Source organism: Heterocephalus glaber, unplaced genomic scaffold, assembly GCF_053883595.1.
Source record: "Heterocephalus glaber isolate CG9 unplaced genomic scaffold, H.glaber_assembly_v1.0 deba00001613, whole genome shotgun sequence".
NCBI classification, from domain to species: Eukaryota; Metazoa; Chordata; class Mammalia; order Rodentia; family Bathyergidae; genus Heterocephalus; species Heterocephalus glaber.
In genome coordinates, this window is record NW_028258384.1 from 38,326,576 (window position 1) to 38,350,091 (window position 23,516).

General features: G+C 37.1%; 1 protein-coding gene across 10 annotated transcripts in view; it reads left to right on the top strand.

The window, feature by feature from the left end:
- Pak3 (p21 (RAC1) activated kinase 3) overlaps positions 1-18,639 on the top strand; it is a 308,173-nt gene extending 289,534 nt beyond the window's left edge. For all 10 annotated transcript variants that reach the window (XM_087196763.1, XM_004861431.3, XM_013078346.3 and 7 more), the window contains 2 exons: positions 14,200-14,337; positions 18,081-18,639. In XM_087196763.1, coding sequence (XP_087052889.1) covers positions 14,200-14,337; positions 18,081-18,170 — 228 coding nt within the window. In that variant the 3' untranslated portion in view covers positions 18,171-18,639. The remainder of the gene's footprint in view (positions 1-14,199; positions 14,338-18,080) is intronic.
- The last annotated feature ends 4,877 nt before the right edge of the window (positions 18,640-23,516 follow it).

The window sequence follows — 23,516 nt, forward strand, 5'->3', positions numbered from 1 at the left end:
CAAAATATAGACAGCTCTTAAGAATTATTGCTTTTCAAGAATTCAGTATAGGAAAATGGGACTTAGCCATAGGAAAGCTGCAAATCTCATTTAGACTGTTAATTCAGAAGCAGGCAATTTAAACTGGTGAGTTATGGCTCAGAAGACAGCCAGAGGAGAAATTGATCCCACAGCAAACTAAAATCCAAGAAACTGACCAAGCAGAGAGGAAGAAAAGGAAGTTTTAAAATGTGGTGACCAGGGCAACACTGTTGGCCAAAACTGATATTCCCTTATGCTGTGGTTACCCTATCATTCCTCAGAGTCCTTACAGGATGGCTCTGGTATAACCCAGGAATGCATATGCATATTGCCTTTGTAGGTACCATACCTAGAGCCAAATCAAAGTTCATTCTAAAGAGACAAATCTTGGCGTGTGATATGCATTTGCCCACAGAAATGTCCACTCACATGTTTTAGCCTATGACTTTTGAAGTCTGTGTTTTTGCCATTGAGAAATGACTTAATCAAGAAAATTGGGCTTTCCTTGATAATAATTTCCAACCTTTGTTGTCATTTTGAGGTATGTTTTTTCTAAACTGGTTGCAACATCATTTTTAAAAACCATTTGCTTAGATAGTCATAGAAATGTGAATAGAAACATAAAGGAATCTTAAAAATAAAAAACTCTGCATTAAAAAAACCATTTGCTTTCTGATAAAAGAATACACTGAAATATCTTTCTCAGCAGAGAAAATTAAATTAAGGCAATTTTAGCTATGTAGCTGGGAAAACCAGAGTTTTAACATTATTCCAAGAATCAAACTAAACTTTTTGCTATAGCTATTCTTTTTTTGTTGTTATTTGCTTGTTTTTCTTTTTTTTTTTTTTTTAGGGGTATGGGGAGATCAAGCTCAGATAGCAAAATTCATCAGCACTTTTCATCTAGTTATAGACAATGAATGTGAGAAGACTAAACAAAGAGCTCTCTAGCATCTCTACCAACTTTATCTGTTATGTAAGTTGAAGAGAGATTCTTTTCCCAGGTCTGTCAGTCAGGAACTCCATGACCTTGTGTAGGTTATTTCTTGTGGATCCTCCATTTCCATCTTGCTTCAAATGAGTAAAATTTGACTAGGCTACTGTCTCCCAGTGGGCTCTACAAGCCCTATAGTTGCATGGAGTTCCTTGGCTATTGAAAGGGCCATGAGGGAGATCACCTGATAGGGCTCATGTGTATATCAGAATAATCACTCTTCAATACATTGTCTTACATTGGGCTATCACATGACATTTATTTAAATAAAAGGGGAATTCATAGGTCCCTTACTTTGAATCTATGCCTACAGGTGTAGTTTTCCTGACTCTGCCAAAAGGCCCATAGTTTGAGTGAGTGTTGCCTTTGAGAGTGCTTTCAGAAAAATGACCTTCAAAAGCAGCTCAGAGATCTCTCTCACCCTGGTCAAATCAAGGTAGTTACAATTTCCAACTCCTTCATCATTGCAGGGCAGTAGAAATGGAGCAATCACAGAATGGAACCTAGGACCCAGGTCCCCTTGATCTGGATTTTCTAGCCATTAGTTTTGATTTCTCTTCCTCTGCATCTCACCAATAACCATCTCTCATATTGTCCTTGCCCTAACTTTCTTCCACTCCCTCTGCTTCTCACAGATTCCTGCCTCTAACTCCTACACAATCTTGCCTTCCTTCCTTTCACATCTATATGCCTAACTCCACTCCCAGATTCATATCCTCATAGTTCCAAAGCTTGCGTATTTCTTGGATTGCCCAAGGCTGCTTCATGAGCACAAGTAGCCTGCCTCACATTACTTAATAAGAGATTAGAATAAACACATGCATTGTTAGAGTAAGCTGGTATTTATCTTATAGTGTTGGTCAGTCCTTTGTGCTTTAAAAACAGTACTCTAACTCAGGTTAGCACTTAATCAGCCAGCATGGCATAATTACCATTTATTATCAAGCTATAAGGAGATAGATCTAAGGTTCAAACAAGAAAATAATTTGGTAACAGAATGAGAACTTCTGTGTAAAATAAGTAGCAAACTAAATTGAACCACACTGATATCACACTGGACCATTAAGTTGAATAAGTCAAAGTATGGAATACAACATTTGTTGTAATGAAGTAATTTCTTTTTGCAGATTGGACCCTATTTACTGCCTTAGGAAAAAAAAAAAGAAATGGCAGTGCCTTTCATGAAATCCATAAACTCATCAGAATAACAGCAGTACACTCTGATGTTTAACCTCTGAAATCCCAGATCATAAGTAAACTAAGTCATAAGCTGTCGAGTGACTTGTTGCCAAATCTTGTTCATAAAACATTCAAAGTTAGCTGAGAATTCTAAAATGAGAAAAGAACCAGGGCAACATAGTTTGCAGCCAACAGCTGCGGTACAAGCTGCATATAAACTGTCAACACACACATACAAGGGAATATGGTATGGAATTCCCCTAACTGGGACCTGTCCTTTGTTCCCCACTTTTGGCAAGTGGAGAATGACTGGTTATAGAAGGGGCCATTTCCCCTGTGGAGGTAGAGGTAGATCAAGTAAGCCACTATGCAGTGTGTGCCTCATTTCTTGATGAGCCAGTTCCGACTCTGCTGGAACACCTTCCCCAGAGACTGGAAACAGAGAGAGGGGGTATTGCACAACAGTCAAAGAGTGTGTACTGTAGACTCATACTCTCTGGATTCAAATATGGATTCCTACATTATTAGTTAATGTAACATTGGGCAAGTTATCATTCTTAACCCCAAAGGATTGTTTCATCATTTGGGTATCATAACACTCTACCTCAGGGGATTGTTGTTAGGTTATATGAGTTAATAGTAATCATTCAATAAACTTTATCTGTTAATACTCACCATTGACCTATCCGTACAGATACTGAGATATGAATGAATAGTCCTCCTGCTCCTATAGTTCATTTTCATTGTACATTCAGTAGATTTTCACACTGGCCTGGCAGCCCACTCACCATGGACAACACGATTTCCATGGGAAAATATGTTCTGAGTCCCAAATACTCAGCTTACAAAAAGATTTTTGTACCACACCCCATAAGTCCCCCGTTTTGTTTTCTGATGTCTTAACCTAAACTTTATAAACTGTTACAATTAACTGAAGTCACAAACTAAAGCTTTTTAATTAAATGATTAATCCTGTTGTAAAACTGCCTTAATGAAAATTTATTGGGCACATATGAATTGTTTTGGGACTTCTTTGGAGAAATGTGGTAACTTCTATGATGACTGATCTAATCTTTCTTAACTAGGAAATTCCCAATAAGATAAATTAAATTATTCCTTTAGCTGGATAAACTAGCTTTCTCTTAGTAATTAGGTAAATTTGGTTGCACATTGGGGTCAGTGAAAACTTCAATGTTTATGTGTTATTGCCAATATATTTAGAGTTATGATGCACAATTCCAGAACATAAGAAAAGTGTAGGTAATGTATACATTACAATGAAGAAAGCCACCATTTTTTGCCAGTCATTGAAGTTTTCACATTATAAATAAGGTCAGTAAGTTATGGGGCCTATAATACCTTCCCTTAGAAGGAAAACAGATCTTGCTTAATCATCTAACAGATTAATCAGGCACATTTTATTTATTCAAAATGAACTAGAAAAGATAAGGTTCTGAACTATGTTTCAAGGTTCAGAGAGCAGTCCTGCCCTTTCTTCCTCATTCTCTAGGTTTACATCAGACAAGTTGTGGTCATCTTTTCCAGTACTGCCTCTCTTTGATGGCATCTTCTTTTGCATTCTGCTCTTGGAGCACTCTTCTTTCTCATGGAGCAGTAGCTAGTTAAAACTTATCATATGTCAGGCCTAGTCAACTCAGAAAGGGTGCCTTTTTCATTTCTGCGTATCTTCTTATATTTTTAAGAGGTTACTTTCAAATCTGAGTTTAATATTTTCCATCAGTCTTTTTCCCCCACTTAGTTAAATTTATACAGTTTGGCTCTCATTTCATTCAGCAACAAAAACATTTATCAAAATAGCAACTATTTTGAACAAATTGCTACAAAATTCAAAGATGATCATGACACAGATCCTACCTTCCATGGACTCACAGTCTTAGAGAGAAGACAGACCTATAAGTAAGTAACAGATATTCATAACACAGTGTGAAGTAGACATATGAACAAAGGATTCTTGGGTGTTCAAAGGAGAGAGTGTCTAACTCTGTCTGCAGTGTGACTAACTATCCTGGTTTGCTTGAGACTGAGGGACACAAGACAGTCAATGATAAAACCCAAGACAGTCCCCAGAAAACCAAGGTGGTTGACCACTCTACCTGGCAGAGATTGAGAATTTCAAAGATATTTCACTTGCACTAGAGTTTGAAAGGCAAGTAGCAGTTTTCCAGGCACTTGAGGGAGATGAAGATGATAGTATTTCAGTCTGGAGACTATCACATTGAGCAAAATTAGCAAGACTCAGAAAGACAAATATCGCACATTTTCCCTAATATGTTGAATCCAAAACAGGTGACACGAAAGTAGGAGGAAGACCATTAGACAAGAGGAAGAAATAAGGGGGAATGGATATAAGGGAGGACATAGGAGAATGGATATGATAAAAATATATGCATTGAAACTCTCCAAAAATATGCAACTGCAGTGGAGGGCAAGATACGAGAGGTTGGAAAGGTGCTAATCAAAGTATATCATGTATATGAACATGTCTGACTTATCTTCTTGTATAACCCATATTCACTAGTAAAAGAGGTGTAAAACAAAAAGCATTTAAAGATAGCATTTCATTTCTCATTCTTTATGGCTGACAGGCAATACTCTTAAGTGAAATAAATAGGACACATATGTGTAAATACTGAATAGTTTTTCTGGTGTGAGAAACCGAAAGTTTAAATAAGGACTAAAATGTATAATAGATAATGTGAAATAGTAAGAAAAGGGGCAAAGGGGAAGGGGAAGTGGGAGGGGTAGGGGAAAGGAAAGAAGGGAATGGAATTAATATGAGAAAATGAAAAAAATGGAAACAAAGTCTTTGTAAATAGGGAGGGATGGAGGGGTTGAAGGGAGGGCAGGGGAATGGGGAAAAAATAAGAACCAAGAGAGATTATGTAAAAGTACAAATTTCCAAAAGTGAATGTCATCATATTATATACCTAAAATGTACCAATAAAATTAATTTTAAAAATAGCATTTCAGGTAGAATTGAAATAGCTTTTTCTATCCAGGGAATGCTGAACAAATCTGTGTGAATAGTATGTGAGCTGAAAAGCATGCATATGTGTGGAGTTAGAGGGAGAAGGGCCTTAAAGAGAACTGATCAAAGCTGGAAAGATGATAAGGGGCCAAATCAGGGAGGACCTGTATGCCACACTAAGGAATTTTTACTATATCTTGTGGACCAGTGGTTTTCAAACTACTATAGTGATCCCCTGGTTCCAATGAAACTTTGCTTAGAAGCATAAATAAATACAGACAAAAGCAAAATGTCTTTGATTGAAACAGAGATGTGTAAGGTAGGGTCCTAGAACCTCTCTCTCTCTCTCTCTCTCTCTCTCTCTCTCTCTCTCTCTCTCCTTTTCCTAAGGGCAAACTTGGGAAGCACAGTTAGAAAACCTCATGTGTGGGCCATAGGAGGCCAGTAAAATTTTTTAAGCAAAGTGAATGACATGATGAGATCCATGATGAGTTAAGATCATTAGGGGGGATTGAATGAAGAATAAAAATGGTTGAGTAAGGAAAACCAAGAGCCATTATAACTGTCTGAGAGATGTCTTAAGCAAAGATAATAAGGGAAGAAAGAAGTGAATGAGTATGAAAGACATCTCTAAAGGTTGCCTTAATAGAACCTGATAGATTGTAATCAGGTTGTAGGAAGGTTGCTGGGTGAGGAAGAAGTAGATCTCAAGGTTAGTTCCGTGATTGCTTACTTACATTAAAAGAATTTCTCATTTCTTTAAATAAGAAATCTCTGCTCTAATTTCTAATAGCCAGATCATTTTCTTTAAATTTTCACTAGCTCAGATAAAGCCAACATGTGATTACGTATGCCTAAATTTATTTTCCTCAATCTTTCTTCATTAAGACTTGACTTTGCTGGTAAAACCCTTTTTGCTGTCATTGTTGTTGACTACAATTGTATTTGTGTCTCATTAATAAGACAGTGTGTAGTAATTTTCTTTTTTGCTAAGAGTGTCCCCAGCTTACACACAAGATGTGTTCCAAAAGTTCATTTTTAAGTTACTTATTTGGAACTCAGAGTGCATTTTCCCATAGAAGATGCATTATGCATAGTGATTAGGTTCCCAGGCCAGTTCACAAAGGCCAGTTTAGCCCATAATATAACTGAAAGTATGGGTTTTTAGAATGAAAATTATTTGGAAATAATACTGTTGCAGTTAAAATGAAAACAATAGTTGAAAAAGAAATAGTTTGGGTTTTTGTTTCCCTCACAGGGTGGTGCTTAATGAAAAGAAGGTTGAATCCTCAGAAGACAAAACAAAATAGATGCGGATTTTTGTGTAAATTGAACTCTGTGGCTTTTTACATGTTTTACACTAATGTTTTAGAGGGTTTTTAAAAATAAAAGCAGTCATGTTCATTGTAGAAAATTTGTACAAATGAAAAATATACTTAAAAAGTTAAGTCACCAATAAGACAGAACAGGTGTTAACAGAACACGTTTTAACATGTTCGTGTGTTTCAACCTTTTTTTCTTAGTACTTTTTTTTTTTTTTGCAGTATTAGCAATTGAGCCCAGGGCCTTTACACTGAACTACATCCCCAGTCCTTCTCAATTTTTTATTAAAAATCAAAATATATCATTGATATAGTGTTGAGGAAAAGGTAGCCTTGAATTTGATACCCATGTTGGGGATGAGGGAATGTCATATTGATACTAATCAATCAGGGTAGGAATCAGCTATTGAACTATAAATCTGTATATTCTATAATCAATCCCAGCCCTAACAAAAACCACAGTCAGACTTTCTGCTGAAGTTTTGAAGAGGACACGTGTTCCTTGAAGTGCTATAAAAGTTGGTAGCACTAGCTCCTTATCGCTTCTGATTTTCCTTCAAATTATAGGCATTTCTTCTTCCTCGGTGCACTATCTCACAAGCAATACTTAGGCTTAACAACTCTGACTAAGGTCATTGTTATTCCTAAATACAATGCAAAGAGGGACATATATTTCCTGAGGTAATTTCGCATGGATTGAAGAGAGATGAGAAAGACTTTGGCATCAAAGACATGTGTATTGTGTAAGGAAGATTACATGGAGTAAAATGTATTAAGAGTAGTTTTAAAAAATTTTATTAGGATATTTGCAATACATAACAAATGCATTCATCTCGGAAAACTGGTACATATACATATCACATCTTGGTCCTTTTTACTGCCCCCCTCCTCGCCTTATCCTCAGACCTCCTTCCCATCTCCACAAAATCCATCTTCCTGTTTCCTATCTTCTAACTTTTATTTTTGCTCCTTAAATTATTTATACTTTGGATTTTTAAAAAGTGAAAAAACTAAGCAGTATAACATGCATCTAGACCTTTAGAGTATGGAAAAGACCTAGAGAAAATGGAGCAAAGAGATGTTTGTTAAGAACTAGGCTTGGCTACAGAGCAGAAAAACGTAAATAAAAAACATTGAATTTGAGGAAGTTGTAACCCACTAAAATAAGAGTTTCAGGAGGCAACAAATTTAGTATCAAATAATCCATTTTCTTTTAATAAGGGAACAAAAATGGTTTGTAAGGACAAGTGCTTCAAGCACTAATCCAAGGACTAAAACACATTGTCTGAACTTAATTTAACATTTCTGCTGCATTTCTGTACCATTTGATTTCAGCTCATTCAGTTGTTTCCTAAAAGTAAATTGTGCATCCCCTTTTCATCCCATTATCTCCTTCTACTCAAGACTTGGTTTTTGGCATGGAAGTCCTAAGAACTGCCACCTGCAGTTCCTGTTCATCCATGAAAGAATTAAAAATTACAAAGGAGTGAGAGGTGGGAGAAAAGAAGGTGTTTGGAGGGGGTTATATTTAGATGTGGGTTTTTAATGTAGTAGGAAGAGGAACCCAGAAGTTCGTTGGCACTCTGTAGAAGCATATGGCATTGTAACCGTCAGACATCATTATGCAAGAGAATCTCCTATAAAATGCATTTCCTGTATTTATGATGGCAGAAACTTTGAGTTTTTAAGTCTGAGCTGAGCTGCAGGAGCCAGTGATTCTCAATGCTGGCTGCAAATTAGAATCACCTGGAAAGTTTAAAAACATTGATGCCCAGGTCCTACTCCCAGAGATTTTTTTAAAAATTGGTCTGGGAATGAAAACTGAGCACAGAGAATTTTAAAACTCTCCTCAGCTGATTCTAATGTGCAGACAAGTCTGGAAACCTCTAGTTTAGCTCATTATTTAAACACCTGGGTGGGATAAACCAGTTGTTCTCAAAGTGTGCTTCCTGAAGCAGCAGCATGAGCATCAATAGGGCACTTGTTAGAACACAAATTCTTGGGCTCCTCCCCAGATTTACTGAATCAGAAAATCTGACAGTGACCCAGGAACCTGTTTTTGGGGGGTTTCTTTCTGATAAATATTTTTTTAAAATTCTTTTATTGATACATTTCACGTATACAATACATTTACATTTCTCATTGGGAACTTGTACCTTTACATGATGCATCTCGGTTCTTAAGTTTTCCCCATTCCCAGCCCTGCCTTCACCCCCTCCACCCTTCCCTATTTACAAAGGCTTTATTTCCATTTTTTCCATTTCTCATCATTTTTCCTTTCCCTTCTTTCCTTTCCCCTGCCCCTCCCACTTCCCCTGCCCCTTTGGACCTTTTCTTCCTATTTCGCATTATCAATTATTCATTCTATTCATTGGTACATTTTAGGTATACAATATAATGACATTCATCATTGGAAATTTGCACCTTTACATAACCTCTCTTGGTTCTTATTTTTCCACTTTTCCCTGCCCTCCCTTCAACCCCTCCATCCCTCCCCATTTACAAAGACTTTGTTCCCATTTTTCCATTTTCTCATATTAATTCCATTCCCTTCTTTCCTTTCCCCTACCCCTCCCACTTCCCCTTCCCCTTTTCCCCTTTCCTTCGTAGTTCACATTACCTATTATACTTTTTAGTCCTTATTTACACTTTCAGTTTCTCACACAAGAGAAACTATTCAGTATTTATACATGTGTGTCCTATTTATTTCACTTAATTGTATCACCTCAATGTGCATCCATTTAGCTATAGATGTCTCTAATTTCTCATTTTTTATGGCTGAGTAGTACTCCATTTCATTAAAAAACCACAATTTCTGGATCCAGTCTCCAGTTGATGGGCATTTGGGCCAAGTTTTAGCTATTACAAATTGTGCTGCTATGAACATGGGTGCACATATATCACTGTGGTATGATTCTTTTAATTCTTTGGGGAAGATCCCCAGCAGTGGAATAGCTGGGTCAAATGGGACTTCCAGTCCTAGTTCTTTGAGGTATCTCCATACTGATTTCCACAGTGGTTGCACCAGTCTACACTCCCAACAGCAGTGGAGCAGGGTTCTTCTTTCCCCACAGCCCCTCTAGCATTTGTTATTGGTTGATTGAATGATAGCAGGCATTCTTTCTGGGGTGAGGTGGAATCTCAGAATTGTTTTCATCTGCATCTCTCGAATGACCAGTGATGTTGAACATTTTTTCATGTATTTATTTGCTATTTCTACTTCTTTGCCTGAGAAATGTCTGTTCATTTCAGATGCCCATTTTCAGATTGGGTCTTTAAATTTGGGGGGTCTGATCTTTTTATGTTCTTTGTAGATTCCAGATAGTAGGCCTTTGTCTGAGGAAGAGCAGGTGAAGATTTTTTCCCACATTGTGGGTTGTCTCTTCACACTGCTGGTGGTTTCTCTTGCTGTGCAGAAGCTTTTTAATGAGAAGAGATCCCACTTGTTGATTGTTTGTGCTAGTTCACAGGCAACTGAGGTTTTGTTCATAAAATCTTTTCCTACACCAATGTCTTCAAGAGTTCTACCTAACCTCTGTTCCAACCGATTCAGCATTTCTATTTTAATATTTAGATCTTTAATCCACTTTGATTTTAGTTTAGTGCATGGCGAGAGATATAGGTCTTGTTTTACTCATTGGCAAGTTGAAGCCCAGTTTTTCCAGCACCATTTATTAAAGAGGCTATCTTTCCTCCAGTAAGGTTGTTTGGCTCCTTTATCGAAGATGAGATGACTGAGTGTGTCTGGAGCTGTGTCTGCATCTTCTAATCTGTTCCACTGGTCCTCAGGTCTGTTTCTTTGCCACTACCATGCTGTTTTTATCACAGTAGCTTTGTAGTATAGTTGCAGGTTGGGGATTGTGATACCCCCTGCCATGCCTCTGTTACCTAGAATTGTTTTTGCTATTCTGGGTCTCTTTTTGTTCCAAATGAATTTTTGGACTGTTTTCTCAAAATCCATGAAGTATGCTACTGGGATCTCAATTGGGATTGCATTGAATCTATATAGCAATTTTGGAAGTATGGCCATTTTCACTACATTGATCCTTCCTACCCAGGAGCAGGGGATGTCTGTCCATTTTCTGATGTCATCTTCAATCTCTCTTTTCAGAGTGCTATAGTTTTCAGAGAAGAGGTCTTTGAGTTCTTTTATTCGGTTGATTCCTAGGTATTTCAGTTTTTTGGATGCTATTGTGAAAGGAATTATTTGCCCTCTTTCTCTCTCAGTGAGTCTGTTGTTCATGTAGAGGAAAGCTATTGATTTTTGTGTGTTGACCTTGTATCCAGCTACTTTATTGAATTTGGTTATTAAATCTAGAAGACATTTAGTGGAGTTCTTGGGGTCTTCTATGTAGAGTATCATGTCATCTGCAAATAATGACAATTTGACTTCTTCATTTCCTATCTTTATTCCTTTTATTTCTTTCTCTTGTCTAATTGCTGTGGCTAATGTTTCCAGAACTATATTGAACAAGAGTGGTGATAGTGGACATCCTTGTCTTGTTCCTGATTTTAGTGTGAAGGATTTCAGTTTTTGACCATTTAGTATGATATTGGCTGTTGGTTTTTCATAGATGGCTTTTATCAGATTGAGGTAGAGACCATCTATTCCAATTTTTTGTAGGGTTTTTATCATTAATGCATGTTGGATTCTGTCAAATGCTTTTTCTGCATCTATGGAGATAATCACATGGTTTTTGTCCTTGGCTCTATTGATATAGTGTATTACATTGATTGATTTTCGTATATTGAACCATCCCTGCATCCCTGGGATCAATCCCATTTGAGCAGGGTGTATGATCTTCTTGATGATCTTCTGCATTGTATTTGCCAGTATCTTATTTAGGATTTTTGCATCTGTGTTCATTTGCAAGATTGGCCTGTTTCTCTTTTTCGGTTGGGTCTTTCTCTCCTTTGAGGATCAAGGTGATGCTTGCTTCCAGGAATGAATTTGGGAGTATTGCTTCCCTTTCAATTTCATTGAAGAGTTTACACAGTAGTGGCAGTAGTTCCTCTCTAAATGTCTTGTACAATTCAGCAGTGAAGCCATCAGCACCTGGGCTTTTCTTAGTTGGTAAGTTTTTAATTACATTTTCAATTTCATTGGTTGATATTGGGTTGTTCAGAATTTTTAGGTCTTCTTTGTTCAATTTGGTAATTCATATGTATCTAGGAATCTGTCCATTTCTTCTGTGTTGTCCATCTTATTGGTGTATAGGTTCTGGAAGTAGGTATTGATGATCCTCTCGATTCCTGGTGGGTATGTTGTAATTTCACCCTTTTCATTCCTAGTTGTATGGATTTGGTACTTTTCTTTCCTTTTCCTAATAAGGTTGGCTAAGGGTTTGTCTATTTTGTTGATTCTTTTGAAGAACCAACTCTTGGCTTCATTGTTTTTTTGTATCATTCTCTGAATCTCCATTCAATTGATTTCTGCTCTGATGTTTATAATTTCCTCCCTTGTATGAGCTTTGGGGTTGTCCTGCTCTTCTTTTTCTAGAAGCTTGAGGTTCAGCATCAGGTTGTTTAATTGGGCTCACTGTGTTTTCCTAATATGTGTATTCACTGCTATGAATTTCCCTCGTAAGACTGCTTTCATTGTGTCCCATAGATTGTGATATGTTGTATTGTCATTGTCATTTAATTGAAGGAACTGTCTGATTTCTTCTTTAATTTCCTCTGTGACCCATTGGTTATTCAGAAGTGTGTTGTTCAATTTCCACGTGTTTATGGAAATGTTTCCAGTTTCTTTTGCTATGGATCTCCGATTTCATCGCACTATGGTCTGATAATATACAGGGATAACTTCAATTCCTTTGCACTTACTTAAACATGTTCTATGTGTGAGTATGTGGTTTATTTTGGAGAATGACCCATGTGCAGCTGAGAAGAATGTGTATTCTGATTTTGTGGGGTGGAAGACTGTAAACATCTGTTAAGTTCATTTGTTCAAGAGTTCGATTGAGTTCTAGTATTTCATTACTTATTTTTTGTCTAGTTGATCTGTCTATTTGTGACAGTGGGGTATTGAGGTCCCCCACTACAATTGTATTAGTGCATGTATGACTTTTCATGTCCATTACTATTTGTTTTATATAGTTGGGCACAGTAGTGTTTGGCCCATAGATATTTATGATTGTCATCTCTTCCTGTTGGATTGTCCAGGAACCTGTTTTTAACAAGCCTTCTACGTGATTCTGATGGACTACAGGTTGTATAGCCACTACATTAAACAGTCATTCCTGATCCTTTCTAAAGTACATCTGTGAGAGTTCCTGGAAAAGAGAAGAGTTCTCTTCATCAGTTTATATAATCTGGCCTGGAAAAGGACTTTATTAAAAATACTTGTAATAATAATTAGGAGCCAGGCAGAAGAGAGGAAAGGGATGATAATTTGCTGCATAGCCCAAAGAAGTGCAAGAGAGACCATGTCTTCATAAGAATTAGGGAGTTAGTTGATCACATGAGCAGGCATAACCTTGGGGGCAGTACCTGCAAACTCCTATCTAGTTTTCAAGACCCTCTTCAAATGCCAGTCTGCTATTTGAAGCTTCCTCTGAGCTCTGGTGTAAATTGCTTCATTCTTGTGTTTATTCAGCACTTTCTACGTTCTGGTATTCTAATCTCACTGTATTGTAGCACTGTCTATGTCTCTTCCCCTGACTAAATTGTGTGACCTTTGAAAAGAAGATAACTGTCCCTTTAATCTTTGGATCTCCAGTGTTCAGTACAAATCCGGCACATACTAATTGCTTCAGAATTGTTTTATCAGAGAGGCATTAGAAATAGACAGCTATTTTTCTTTTTTCTTTTCTTTCCTTTTTTTTTTTTCTCCTAAGAACCGTCAAAAATGCGCTTACTTTTGAGATTTAGCAATGGTCCTGGGTCTAACTCTCTTTCTTGAATGCTAGGGACCTTGATTTTGTCAGCACATCATGAGTTGATGCCTCTCAGTGGTGGCCTTACACGACAAAAATCTTGAAGATGTATAATAATTAACAACTTATGTTTTTGCTGTAAGAGACATAATTGTCATGTACCCAGACTAGTAATATCAAATCTTCTCATTTTACCTCTTATTATGGGTAAAACCATGAGAAATTAATTGACTTAATAGAGCTATAGCTGCCACGGAAGTATATGAGTCTTTGGGCCCCATGGGTTGCTTCTCATCCAGCCAATGCCATCTTTTTTTTTTGTACTTCTCCTATTTTATAATCTACTGTCTTCATCCCACATCTACTCACAAATTTTCTTCAAATAAGATAGGCAGTTAGTAAATTGCAGACATTTCCCATTTCCCCTTCCTGAGATTATACTCAGATTGCTGTGATTGACTGTACGTGTGCTCCCCAACTCTTCGGAGTCAACAGATTTACAGAAAATCCTTTGGCTTCATTTCCTTGGTGCTCAATCACACATTCTTTATGTATGAATTTTTACTGGCTTACATCTCAAAAGACAGTCCTATACTTTTATATCCAAGTATTTTGAAAGTAGGACATCTCAGTTTCTGCCGAGATTAATAGGCTAAATCTTAGAAAAACTATGGCATGTATATCAGTGTCATTCTTCAAAATGAAATTTTTAAAACCCAGAATGTAAAACAGAAGAAAATTGGTTTGTGCCTTCTGTGCCAACTTCTGATCCTAACATGTATGTACTGAATGGATTTTTCTAATTTTTTTCTGTAGGCATTATACCTGATAGCCACTAATGGAACCCCAGAGCTCCAGAATCCTGAGAGGCTGTCAGCTGTATTCCGTGACTTTTTAAATCGCTGTCTTGAGATGGATGTGGATAGGCGAGGATCTGCCAAGGAGCTTTTGCAGGTGAAAATAAAATTCGACACTTACAAAGAGAGAGTTATTATATTGAGCTTTTCCATCTCAATGTATGACAGAAAGAGAGTTCTGTCAGGATATGTGTAGTTAGAGTTAGGCTATTACCATTTGATTTTAGACCACAGGCATATCAATATAGGCATGGATCTAATACATCATTGATTGACATGTTGCCTTTCTTCTGAGAAGTTGGCAGCTTAATTTCGAAATCGCTTTTGTTCTTCCCAGAGTCTTATTTTGCAAGGAAAAAAAGCAACGTGACCCTCTGGTGTTGCTGTTTTGTTCTAAGCTTTACTTGTGCCCCTGGATGTTGTATGCAGGTGTTCTTGGCAGAAGGTAATTCTCTACATAACTATGCAATTATTTCCATGACATTTGCTACTCTAATGCTTTACTGGTCAAAGCCCCTTTGCTGGTGATGCCAATTGGCAGGCACTTGCTTGCCTGGGTGAGTACCATCCAGTGTTGAGTGCCTCTGTAACCATTTGTCTTTTTTATGGCTCTCAGGGATTAGTATATATGATAATAATTAATATATAGTATCTACCAAATTTTTACATACAGTATCTCATTTAATTCTTACAATAACTCTCTATAGGGTGGGTGCTGTTATCCTATTTTATCAATGTGGAAATTGAGGCTCACATAGCTCTTGTGTGGCACAGCTTGGATTTGAGCCCTGGATTGTCTGACTTTCTACCACACATCACACAAAAACCAATACTGATAAAAAGATGTATTTATTTTTAAAAATAGCACATGCCCAGGATTATCCCACAGCTTCATTTCTGGAGAGTGTTCCTTGGGAACATATCAAGATCTTCAACATCTAAGAACAATGACTGCTGTTATCTCTGTGAACTTGTACTCATAAGCCAATTCAACAAAAGGTACAACACTTGGTTATGAAGAATATTAAACACAGATTCACTGTGTTTTGTATCCCCCACCACCATCAAAAGAAAAAGTTTCTTCCTGTTGCCTCTAAATTCCTTCCAGTGACAGAGCTACAACTGTACAAAACATATCTCAGCTCAAATCATACCTGGAATCAAACCTTCTGACAGGAACTGAAGATGCTTCACCTTCTCTATGCTGCTACCGGTCAGCATTTCACAGGTTGTTGTAGGAGATTATAACTGACCTTTTATTAATTCCCTACTGAATCCAGCCTTCAATTATAGATGAAAACCTAAACTTTTTGATTCACTTCCAAGTCTTCACCCTTCCCACCGTATGCATCCTGTTATGATTTTATTCAAGGATGAAAATACAGGTTCTTTTAATGCAGCTATACAACTACATAGATCTTTGAATTACCAACTTAATTCATTCTCCAAAAGTATTTTTATTTGAACCAGTTAGATAACTGATGCAAAACTATATTTTTAGTATAAATTGAAGTTTATCTTTTGATTTTATACATGTAAGCAATAACCTGCCTATCTCCTTCAGTCTATGTCTCTCTATTCTCTGACCCTAGCCTATCCTTGCCCATTTTAGGGGTCACAAAGGAGAGAGATGCATAACATTCATGCCACTGAAAGACCTGAGGAAAGACACAAGTCTTGAGTATTTATGTGCCTTTCTTTATCCCCTTAGTTCTCAGTCCATCGGTTGATGTTTATTGAGCAACTTCAGTTTGCAAAGCATAAGTCCAGTGGGTTACACAAGTCTGTAAATGGTATGATTCCCATGCACAAGAAGTTCAGTCTCCTTGAGTATGTGAAAAGATATCATACAAACCAAGTGGCTACTCAAATAGTAAATGTTTGGTTAGAGAAATACGTCTATAAGCAGGTTCATCAGAACATGTTGGCAAATAGTGGAGTTTGCTGGGCCTTGAAGGACAAATCACTTTTAGATAAGTTTAAGTAAAGAGAGGAATGGGTTTCAGATGGGAGTGTTATAGCACAGCCAAAGGCGTGTGCACAGGGTTGAAGGGAACATAATGAATGGCCAAAGTAAAGGGTTCAAGCAAAGAAGCTGCAAAAGATAAGATCTGAAGAAGAGAGAGTCTTGAACACCAGGTGAAAGAGATGGGACTGTAAACAGTTTGGGAGCACTACAGATATCTGACGGCAAACATGATGAAAAGAAACCTTTCTTTCGGGAGATTAATCTGGTAGTATGCAGTCAGAATTAGCAACAGAAAAACAGTGCAGGCAGGAGTGGTTATTATAGTTTAAGATTAAATTAATTAGGCCTGACCTTGGAAAATCAAGAGACAAATGTAAGAGATATTGAGAAGTTGCTTGGTGTCTGTTTACATGTAGAACATAGAGGAAGAAAAAAGTGACTTCAGGATATCAAATTGACAGTGGCATTCAGTAAAAGGACATGACAGAGGATAATGCAATGGTTAACATTTCTTGGCCCCTGTGTAGTTTAAAAGGGACTGTCACTTACCTTACTTAGCCATTACAGTAAGCAGAGGAGAGGATTGAACCTAAATGTTCTGACTCCAGAGTTCTTGTAGCTTATATCACCCAAGATTATCCTGTTTGGGAGACTTTAACAGTTTTTTAAATGTTGAACATAAAGTGACGGAAGAACATTACTGAGGAAATATCCAGCAGGCAATTGGAGAACAAAAACTAGAGTTCAAGAGATCAAGTCACACAGTATAAATTTGGTAGTCTTCCCCATAAAGTTGATGATAAGTTGAAACCATAAAAAGAAATAAAATCAGGGCCAGGGATTTAGCTCAGTGGTTCCGCTGCCTGCCTCACAGATGCAAGGTCCAGAGTTTGATCCCTGATACAAAAAAAAGAAAGAAAGAAAGAAAATCTGAGGTAATTTGGAGCTAGGCGTGGTGGTACATGCCTGTAATCCCAACTGCTTGGAAGGCTGAGGCAGTAGGATGCAGGTTCACGACCAGCTTGAGCAATTTAGCAAGACCTTGTCTCAAAATAAAAAATAAAAAGGGCTGGGGAATATGGCTCAGTGGTAGAGTGCTTACTTAGCACACATGAGACCCTAGGTTCCATCCACAATACTGCCAAAAAGAGAAAACAGTAGACATAGGAAGGAAGGAAGGAAAGAAAGAAGGAAGAGGGAGAGAGACGGGAAGAAAAGAGAAGGAAGAAGAAAGAGAAATTAGAGAAAGAAGATGATAAATGCTACGTTCTAGTATGCAGGAGGCAGGAGGAGGGAGTCAAACCAGGGAAAGAGATGGAGAGGAAATACTGTAATCAGCGTGCATACACAGTGTGACGGGGAGGGGCCACGCAGTACAATGTCACAAGCTCCAAAAGAGGAAACCATTCAAAGAAGGATATTCACTTGCATTAAGTACTGCAGAGGAGCAAAAAGAGAAATGGTAGAGGCATAGCTACTGGGTTTAGCAGTTAGGAAGCCATTGGTTTCACAGTAAAATTCTTTACTGGTCATCTGAAGATACATTTTCAAGAATGAAGGCTGCCCTAGATACTGTAAATTCATCTTTTCAAGAAAATCAGAAACTCAGACCAGTAGAAACTCAGTGGAATTCTGCAAGTTCCCTACTCAGAGTTTCCGATTGTGCCAGTCTGAATCCAGAGGATTTCATGACACTGAAAGACAAAAGCATTCAAAGGACGAAAACTGGCACTACATTTTAAATTACATGATCTTTAATTGGGTGCTCACAATGCATTTTAACAACAAAAAAGCAGCTTGAAAATATAAAGTAATATACTTGTTGGAGGAAAGAATTTCAGTAATGCTTCTCTTTTTTCTTCCTTTTGCAGCATCCATTTTTAAAACTAGCCAAGCCTCTCTCCAGCCTGACTCCTCTGATTATCGCTGCAAAAGAAGCGATTAAGAACAGCAGCCGCTAGGACTGCAAGCCTTACCCCTCACCATCTCCCTCATGAGTAAGACTGAAGTAACATTTTGCTTTAGGAAAGATGAAAGAAAAGACAGTCAAATCGGGTGGGGGTTCATTAACTTTCAAATGAATAGAAACTTCTTATAAGCCTTTTTTCCTATTCCCTCAGATTATGTAATTTATTTGTAAGTCCGAATCGCAGCCCAAACAGGGCAGCAATGTTGAAGTGGCCATCAAGTGGTCATTTCCACCGTGAAGCGAAAGAGCCAGTAGTGAATCCCCTCATTTTGTGCATTCACTTTGAAGAAAAAGATTTCTCAAAGATGCACACTTCCTCTTCATAGTGTTGTGTTTGTTTTTAAGTTAGAGAGTAGTCCCTCTTGCATTCAAACCTCCTTCAAAACCCCTTACCTAATGTGATGTTTTTCACTTGCATTGTCATTAGATGTCCAGAAAAAAAGATGTCAAATGTTTTTTTTAAAAAAGAAAGCAAAAACACAAAGCAAAAAAACAAAAACAAAACAAAAAACCAACAAAAAAAATAGAGCAAGTACTGTGTGAACATGTGGAACTCCATGCCCTAATAGAGTTGCAATTTTTTATTCTTCTTCTATAGTGGTGGCTTGGTTTGTGTACCTATTTTTCTGCATTTGTATTGGAAAAGGTTTCTTGTAAGACATTTTCTGAAAGCAGAAGGGAATATGTGTGTTCAGGAAGGGCTTTAGAAAGTTCCTTATCTAAATAAAGCTCAAATGGTGAAATCCTATCATATTTTTACAAGGGCGCTTAAGAGATGGTTGATTTGTCATGAAAACCAGCTTGTTAATTTTTGTGACACTGGAAAAAGGACACACTGAAAAGGGAATCCCTTTTGGGTGAGCCCAAGTTCTGAACCTGGGAAACCCTGATAGGAGAAACCATTATTTAAACAAAGATGGGACTTTCTCTGAGAGCCAAAAGGAAAATAAGACACATGTGTAATACTGAAATCCTTGTTGGACATTATGGTAAACAAAGGTAAAGACATGTAATTTAAGCCTCTCTTGTGCTTGTGGAACATAAGCACTGTAAAACAGGCATACCAGGAGGAAATATATCCATTAACCAACATTTCTTTATGATAAAATGATTTAATTTGACAATTTATCACACTTTGGAATTTTTTTGAAAATAAAGAACAGAGATATAATAAGCTTTCAGCTCTGTAAGAAATGGAAGATCAGTGAAAGATACATCCCAATCAGCATTTGCTTCTAAATACTTCTCATTTTTCCTGTTTGCCACCAATTTCAGTTTTGGGATATGATGTGTTCTTTTAGTTCCTTGGGCTTTTGAACTTCAAAAGCCTGTTCAGTAATGATCTTAAAATTCCCCAGTGAAAATTATTCTGGCCTGCAATCATATATTCCATGAAATATTAGTCCAACTGAATTCCTTTTGCAGCTTGGGGAAAATACCAATTTGACTATTATTTCACCATATATCTATTTCTTAAAAATGCAACAGTTACTACTTCCTGAATCTTCTGAGAGTTGAAAAATACCTGGAAGATGTATGTATGGAAAAGGATATGCTTCTTTTATTGTCAATTTTATAAATTTTGGAAAGTTGTTTCTCCGAGCCTTTGAAAAGCTAACAGTCTATGCTGTAGAAGACTTCTTAAATTGTAGTATATAAGAAATCTGAATAGAACCTATCTTCATTAAGCAAGAAGGAGAAAGAGGTTAATGACATAACCCTCTTTCCTGCTTTGCAAGGTACATCTATCCATCTAACCATCCATCCATCCTTTCTTTAAAATGAAAGCACTTTCTTTAGAGTTTCTACTAACCTTATAATGCACATGTTTATGTTTAGAAAACACCACTGATGAATTTCCTGTTTTCTTTGACTACAAAATTTGAGAGGGTCTTGACCCTCACCTCCCCCTCAAAAACAAATTGTCCACACTGGGATAAAGCAACAAACATGAAAAGAAAATCAAATGGCAATATTAATTTAATGCATATTATGTTATACTTTGCAAAGAGGTGTCTAGGTCTAAAATTTTTAATCCCACACTGCTCTAATGAGATAGACAGGCTGTAATTTTTATTTCATTTAAAATGTTTTTTTCACTCATAATTCCAGGTAATTCAATGAAATACCTGGAATGCAAATAAAATCTAGTACATTGGTGATAGAACCCAATACCTGGTTGGGAAGCAACTAACTAGTCATCAGTTAGCATCCCTTATATATTGTAAAGGCAGTTTTGTTTTTGTTTTGTTATTTTGGAGACCTTGGAGCAGTGATCCTTCAGATCACTGTAGGCAGAGAAATGGCTGCTCCTTATGCTTTTACTTCAGCATATTACAATGAGGAGCCAGGTACTACTTTATCAACACTTTGTACAAGACTTGATGATAACATATCCTAGTAGGCTTTATTCTTACGAATTTATTTGTATCTATGTAAATTTTCAGATGAGAACAGCTTCTAAAGCCCCTTCCCTGTGTTGAAGAGTTCTGTATATTTCTAATAAGTATTAGAGAGAAGCTGTTTCTCATGCCAAAATGATGCTGAAGGATTCACATTTGGTACATTTGATTCAACTTGGACTCCAGATGGTTAATAGTTTCTTTCCTTTCCTTGCATTTTTTTAGCTCATCTTGACACAGGTGAGTCTATCCAGATCTTTAATGTTGCTAGTGTGCCCCAAGATAATGAGAGCACAGCATCGAATGTTGATTCCAAAATGTCCTGAGATAGGAGTAGGGCAATGTGAAAGTCAGGGAAGGGTGTGAAGCACAGTAGAGATTATTTATTTAAGAAAGAAAAGAACATTGATGTTGTAGCAAGGATCCGGTGCGTTGTCATAATCCCATAAGGATTTTGGGATGACAGAGTCCCCTCAAATCACTTACCATGTTGGGTAATGACTTCGTTCTTCCTGATCTTGTCTATGTGTCACTGTAAATATTTGTGTGTCCATGTTCCATTTTGGCTACTGGATGGCCATGTCACATGAGAAAATTTAACTCAAGTATTTATTCTTTAATTGTGTTATTCAGATTTCTTTCAGGCTTGTGAATTGCACACCAATGTTTGAGTTTAACCACCTGATCCTCACATCTATCCCTCCCCTGTGAAACACATTCCATTGCTAAAAGAAAAAGAAATACAAAATTGCTTCCTGTTGTCTGTATAACTGTTTTGATAGTTTGAGATGTTTGTCTATAAAGAGTATTTCTCAGCTCAAAGATCATGTAAATAACTATATTCCTTTGCTCAGTGGGCTATTTCTAATGAGGCTGCCAGTTCTCAGAGATTCTATGAAATCAGTTTTAAATACCATAAATAGGGACCACAACTATATAAAAATAAATGTACATATGGGCAAAGACTGGGTACACAGATAATGGAAATCAGTTGTGTTAGGGCAGCGGGATTATGTGATTTTCTTTTTGAAATTTTCTTTGATGTTGTCTTAATTTTACTTTATAGTGAATAAACATCAGAAAGGGAATTCTAGAAACATAGAAGACTCCAGAAGGACAAGCCTTCTGGCCAGAGCCCAGAGCATGCAGGGCACAGATATTTGCTAGTTACAGTTATTCCATAGGCTTTATACTTGCCTGCGTGCTGAGGTTGGCACATGCTCAGGTATGGCACATGCTTTCTTAGGAGACTGTTATCTATGTCAAAGCTAGGGAGATGTCCCTACTATAATTCCAAATACATTCTTCTGCTTTAAAACAGGCTGCCCTCTGCTTTGGTATGGCATCTAAGTGTCTATCTTGTTTACTTTAGATAGAAGGGGTGACCATTTGTTTAGCCCCTTTGATTAACATTTGTTTCAGGTACCACTTTTCTGGGTCTTTTTAGCAAATTTTCAAGTTGAATTTTAGAAGAATAAAAGCATAAAGTCCCCATTTCCAATCATTTCCTTGCTCAACAAGATATTATATCATTCGGGTAGGATTCTTCTTTTAATGATCAAGTCACACTGAGGTCAAGAGAAATTATGACTTGCAATTAAAAGCTGATTCTGAAATCAATAAGACAAATATTTAGGATTGTCTCTGTCTAGTGACATTCAGTTACAGTCCTATTAGTTCTGACTTGAGGTGGGCTCCGGGTGCTTTTGCACTGCTTAATTATAGGCTGTATGCAGTAATTGTAATTTTAAGAGAAAGGGAGACCATCTACTAAAAGAGAGGAATGTCCTTCTAACTCGCCAAGAAATTTTAGGTGAGGACTTGAACAATATGTTACTTATCATCAAAAGCGGACTCTATACCTAGAAAAACTCATAGGATTTTCATTAGCCATTTTAAGTGTAAAATAGAAGTCTTAGACCTGCCATCTGCAGCTGACTTTCATGGTCATTTTCTGAGCTATTTGTCATTAACAGTCAATTAAATAAAGGCATAGCCAGTGGTACAAACCAAACATCTCCCAGTCTCTGAGCAAAAGACTGAAATCCAGCATTTGTAAACTGACAGTCTAATGGGCCTCGGATATTGAGTGAACTTAACATGCAGTTCTGAACATATATTTGCATGTGGCTTGATAAGGAAATAAATGAGACCTTGGAAATAATGGAATTGTTTTTCTGTGAAAGAGTTTTTCATAAAAGACTTATTCTACTATAATCTTTCTGTTGGTTAGCTTTCACTTTTTCACTCTTTTCTGAGCCACATTCCTGTTCCTTTGTAGTAACCAAATGAATCTAACCCAACTTCTCATGCATTGGAATATCTGTTTAATATTAAAGAGTATCTATCTGAATCTGCAGATGCGGGAAGTGAGATATCACCTCCGTGTGCACGCCTCTGCATATAAGTATACTATACTACTTGTAGCATTTACTGACACTTAATTTGGTGGAACTTGCAAGATAAAGTTATCTAGTCAGTGCCATCAGAGTCTCCTTCAGAAACTGCCATCAGGTGAATTCTATCCCATAATACTAACAGTAAAGCAGGTAGCATGTTCAGGTGGTTTAGTACCTAAAAGAAAGTTATCAGTAATTCTAGAGAATAAGTCAGATGTGGAAGGAATATTAGCCTAGAAAGGAGACCTGAATTCTAATATAGGCTTCAGGAATAACTTGCTGCATGACCCTGGGAAACTCCCTTAACTTTTCTATTGCTGTTTCCTCATCTGTAAAATAAAGGTATCATACTAGCTGCTCTCCAAGATCTTTCCCAAAGCTTTATATTCCGTCGTATAGTAAGTTGCTTTGCAAATTAAATTTGCTAAACTGATGGCAAATATCACATGCTTAAGCCTGGATCTCTTATGGTGTAGTCAAATACTAGAATTATGTAAGATGGAAAAACTCAAGTAAGTGAAGTTAATAATACTAGAA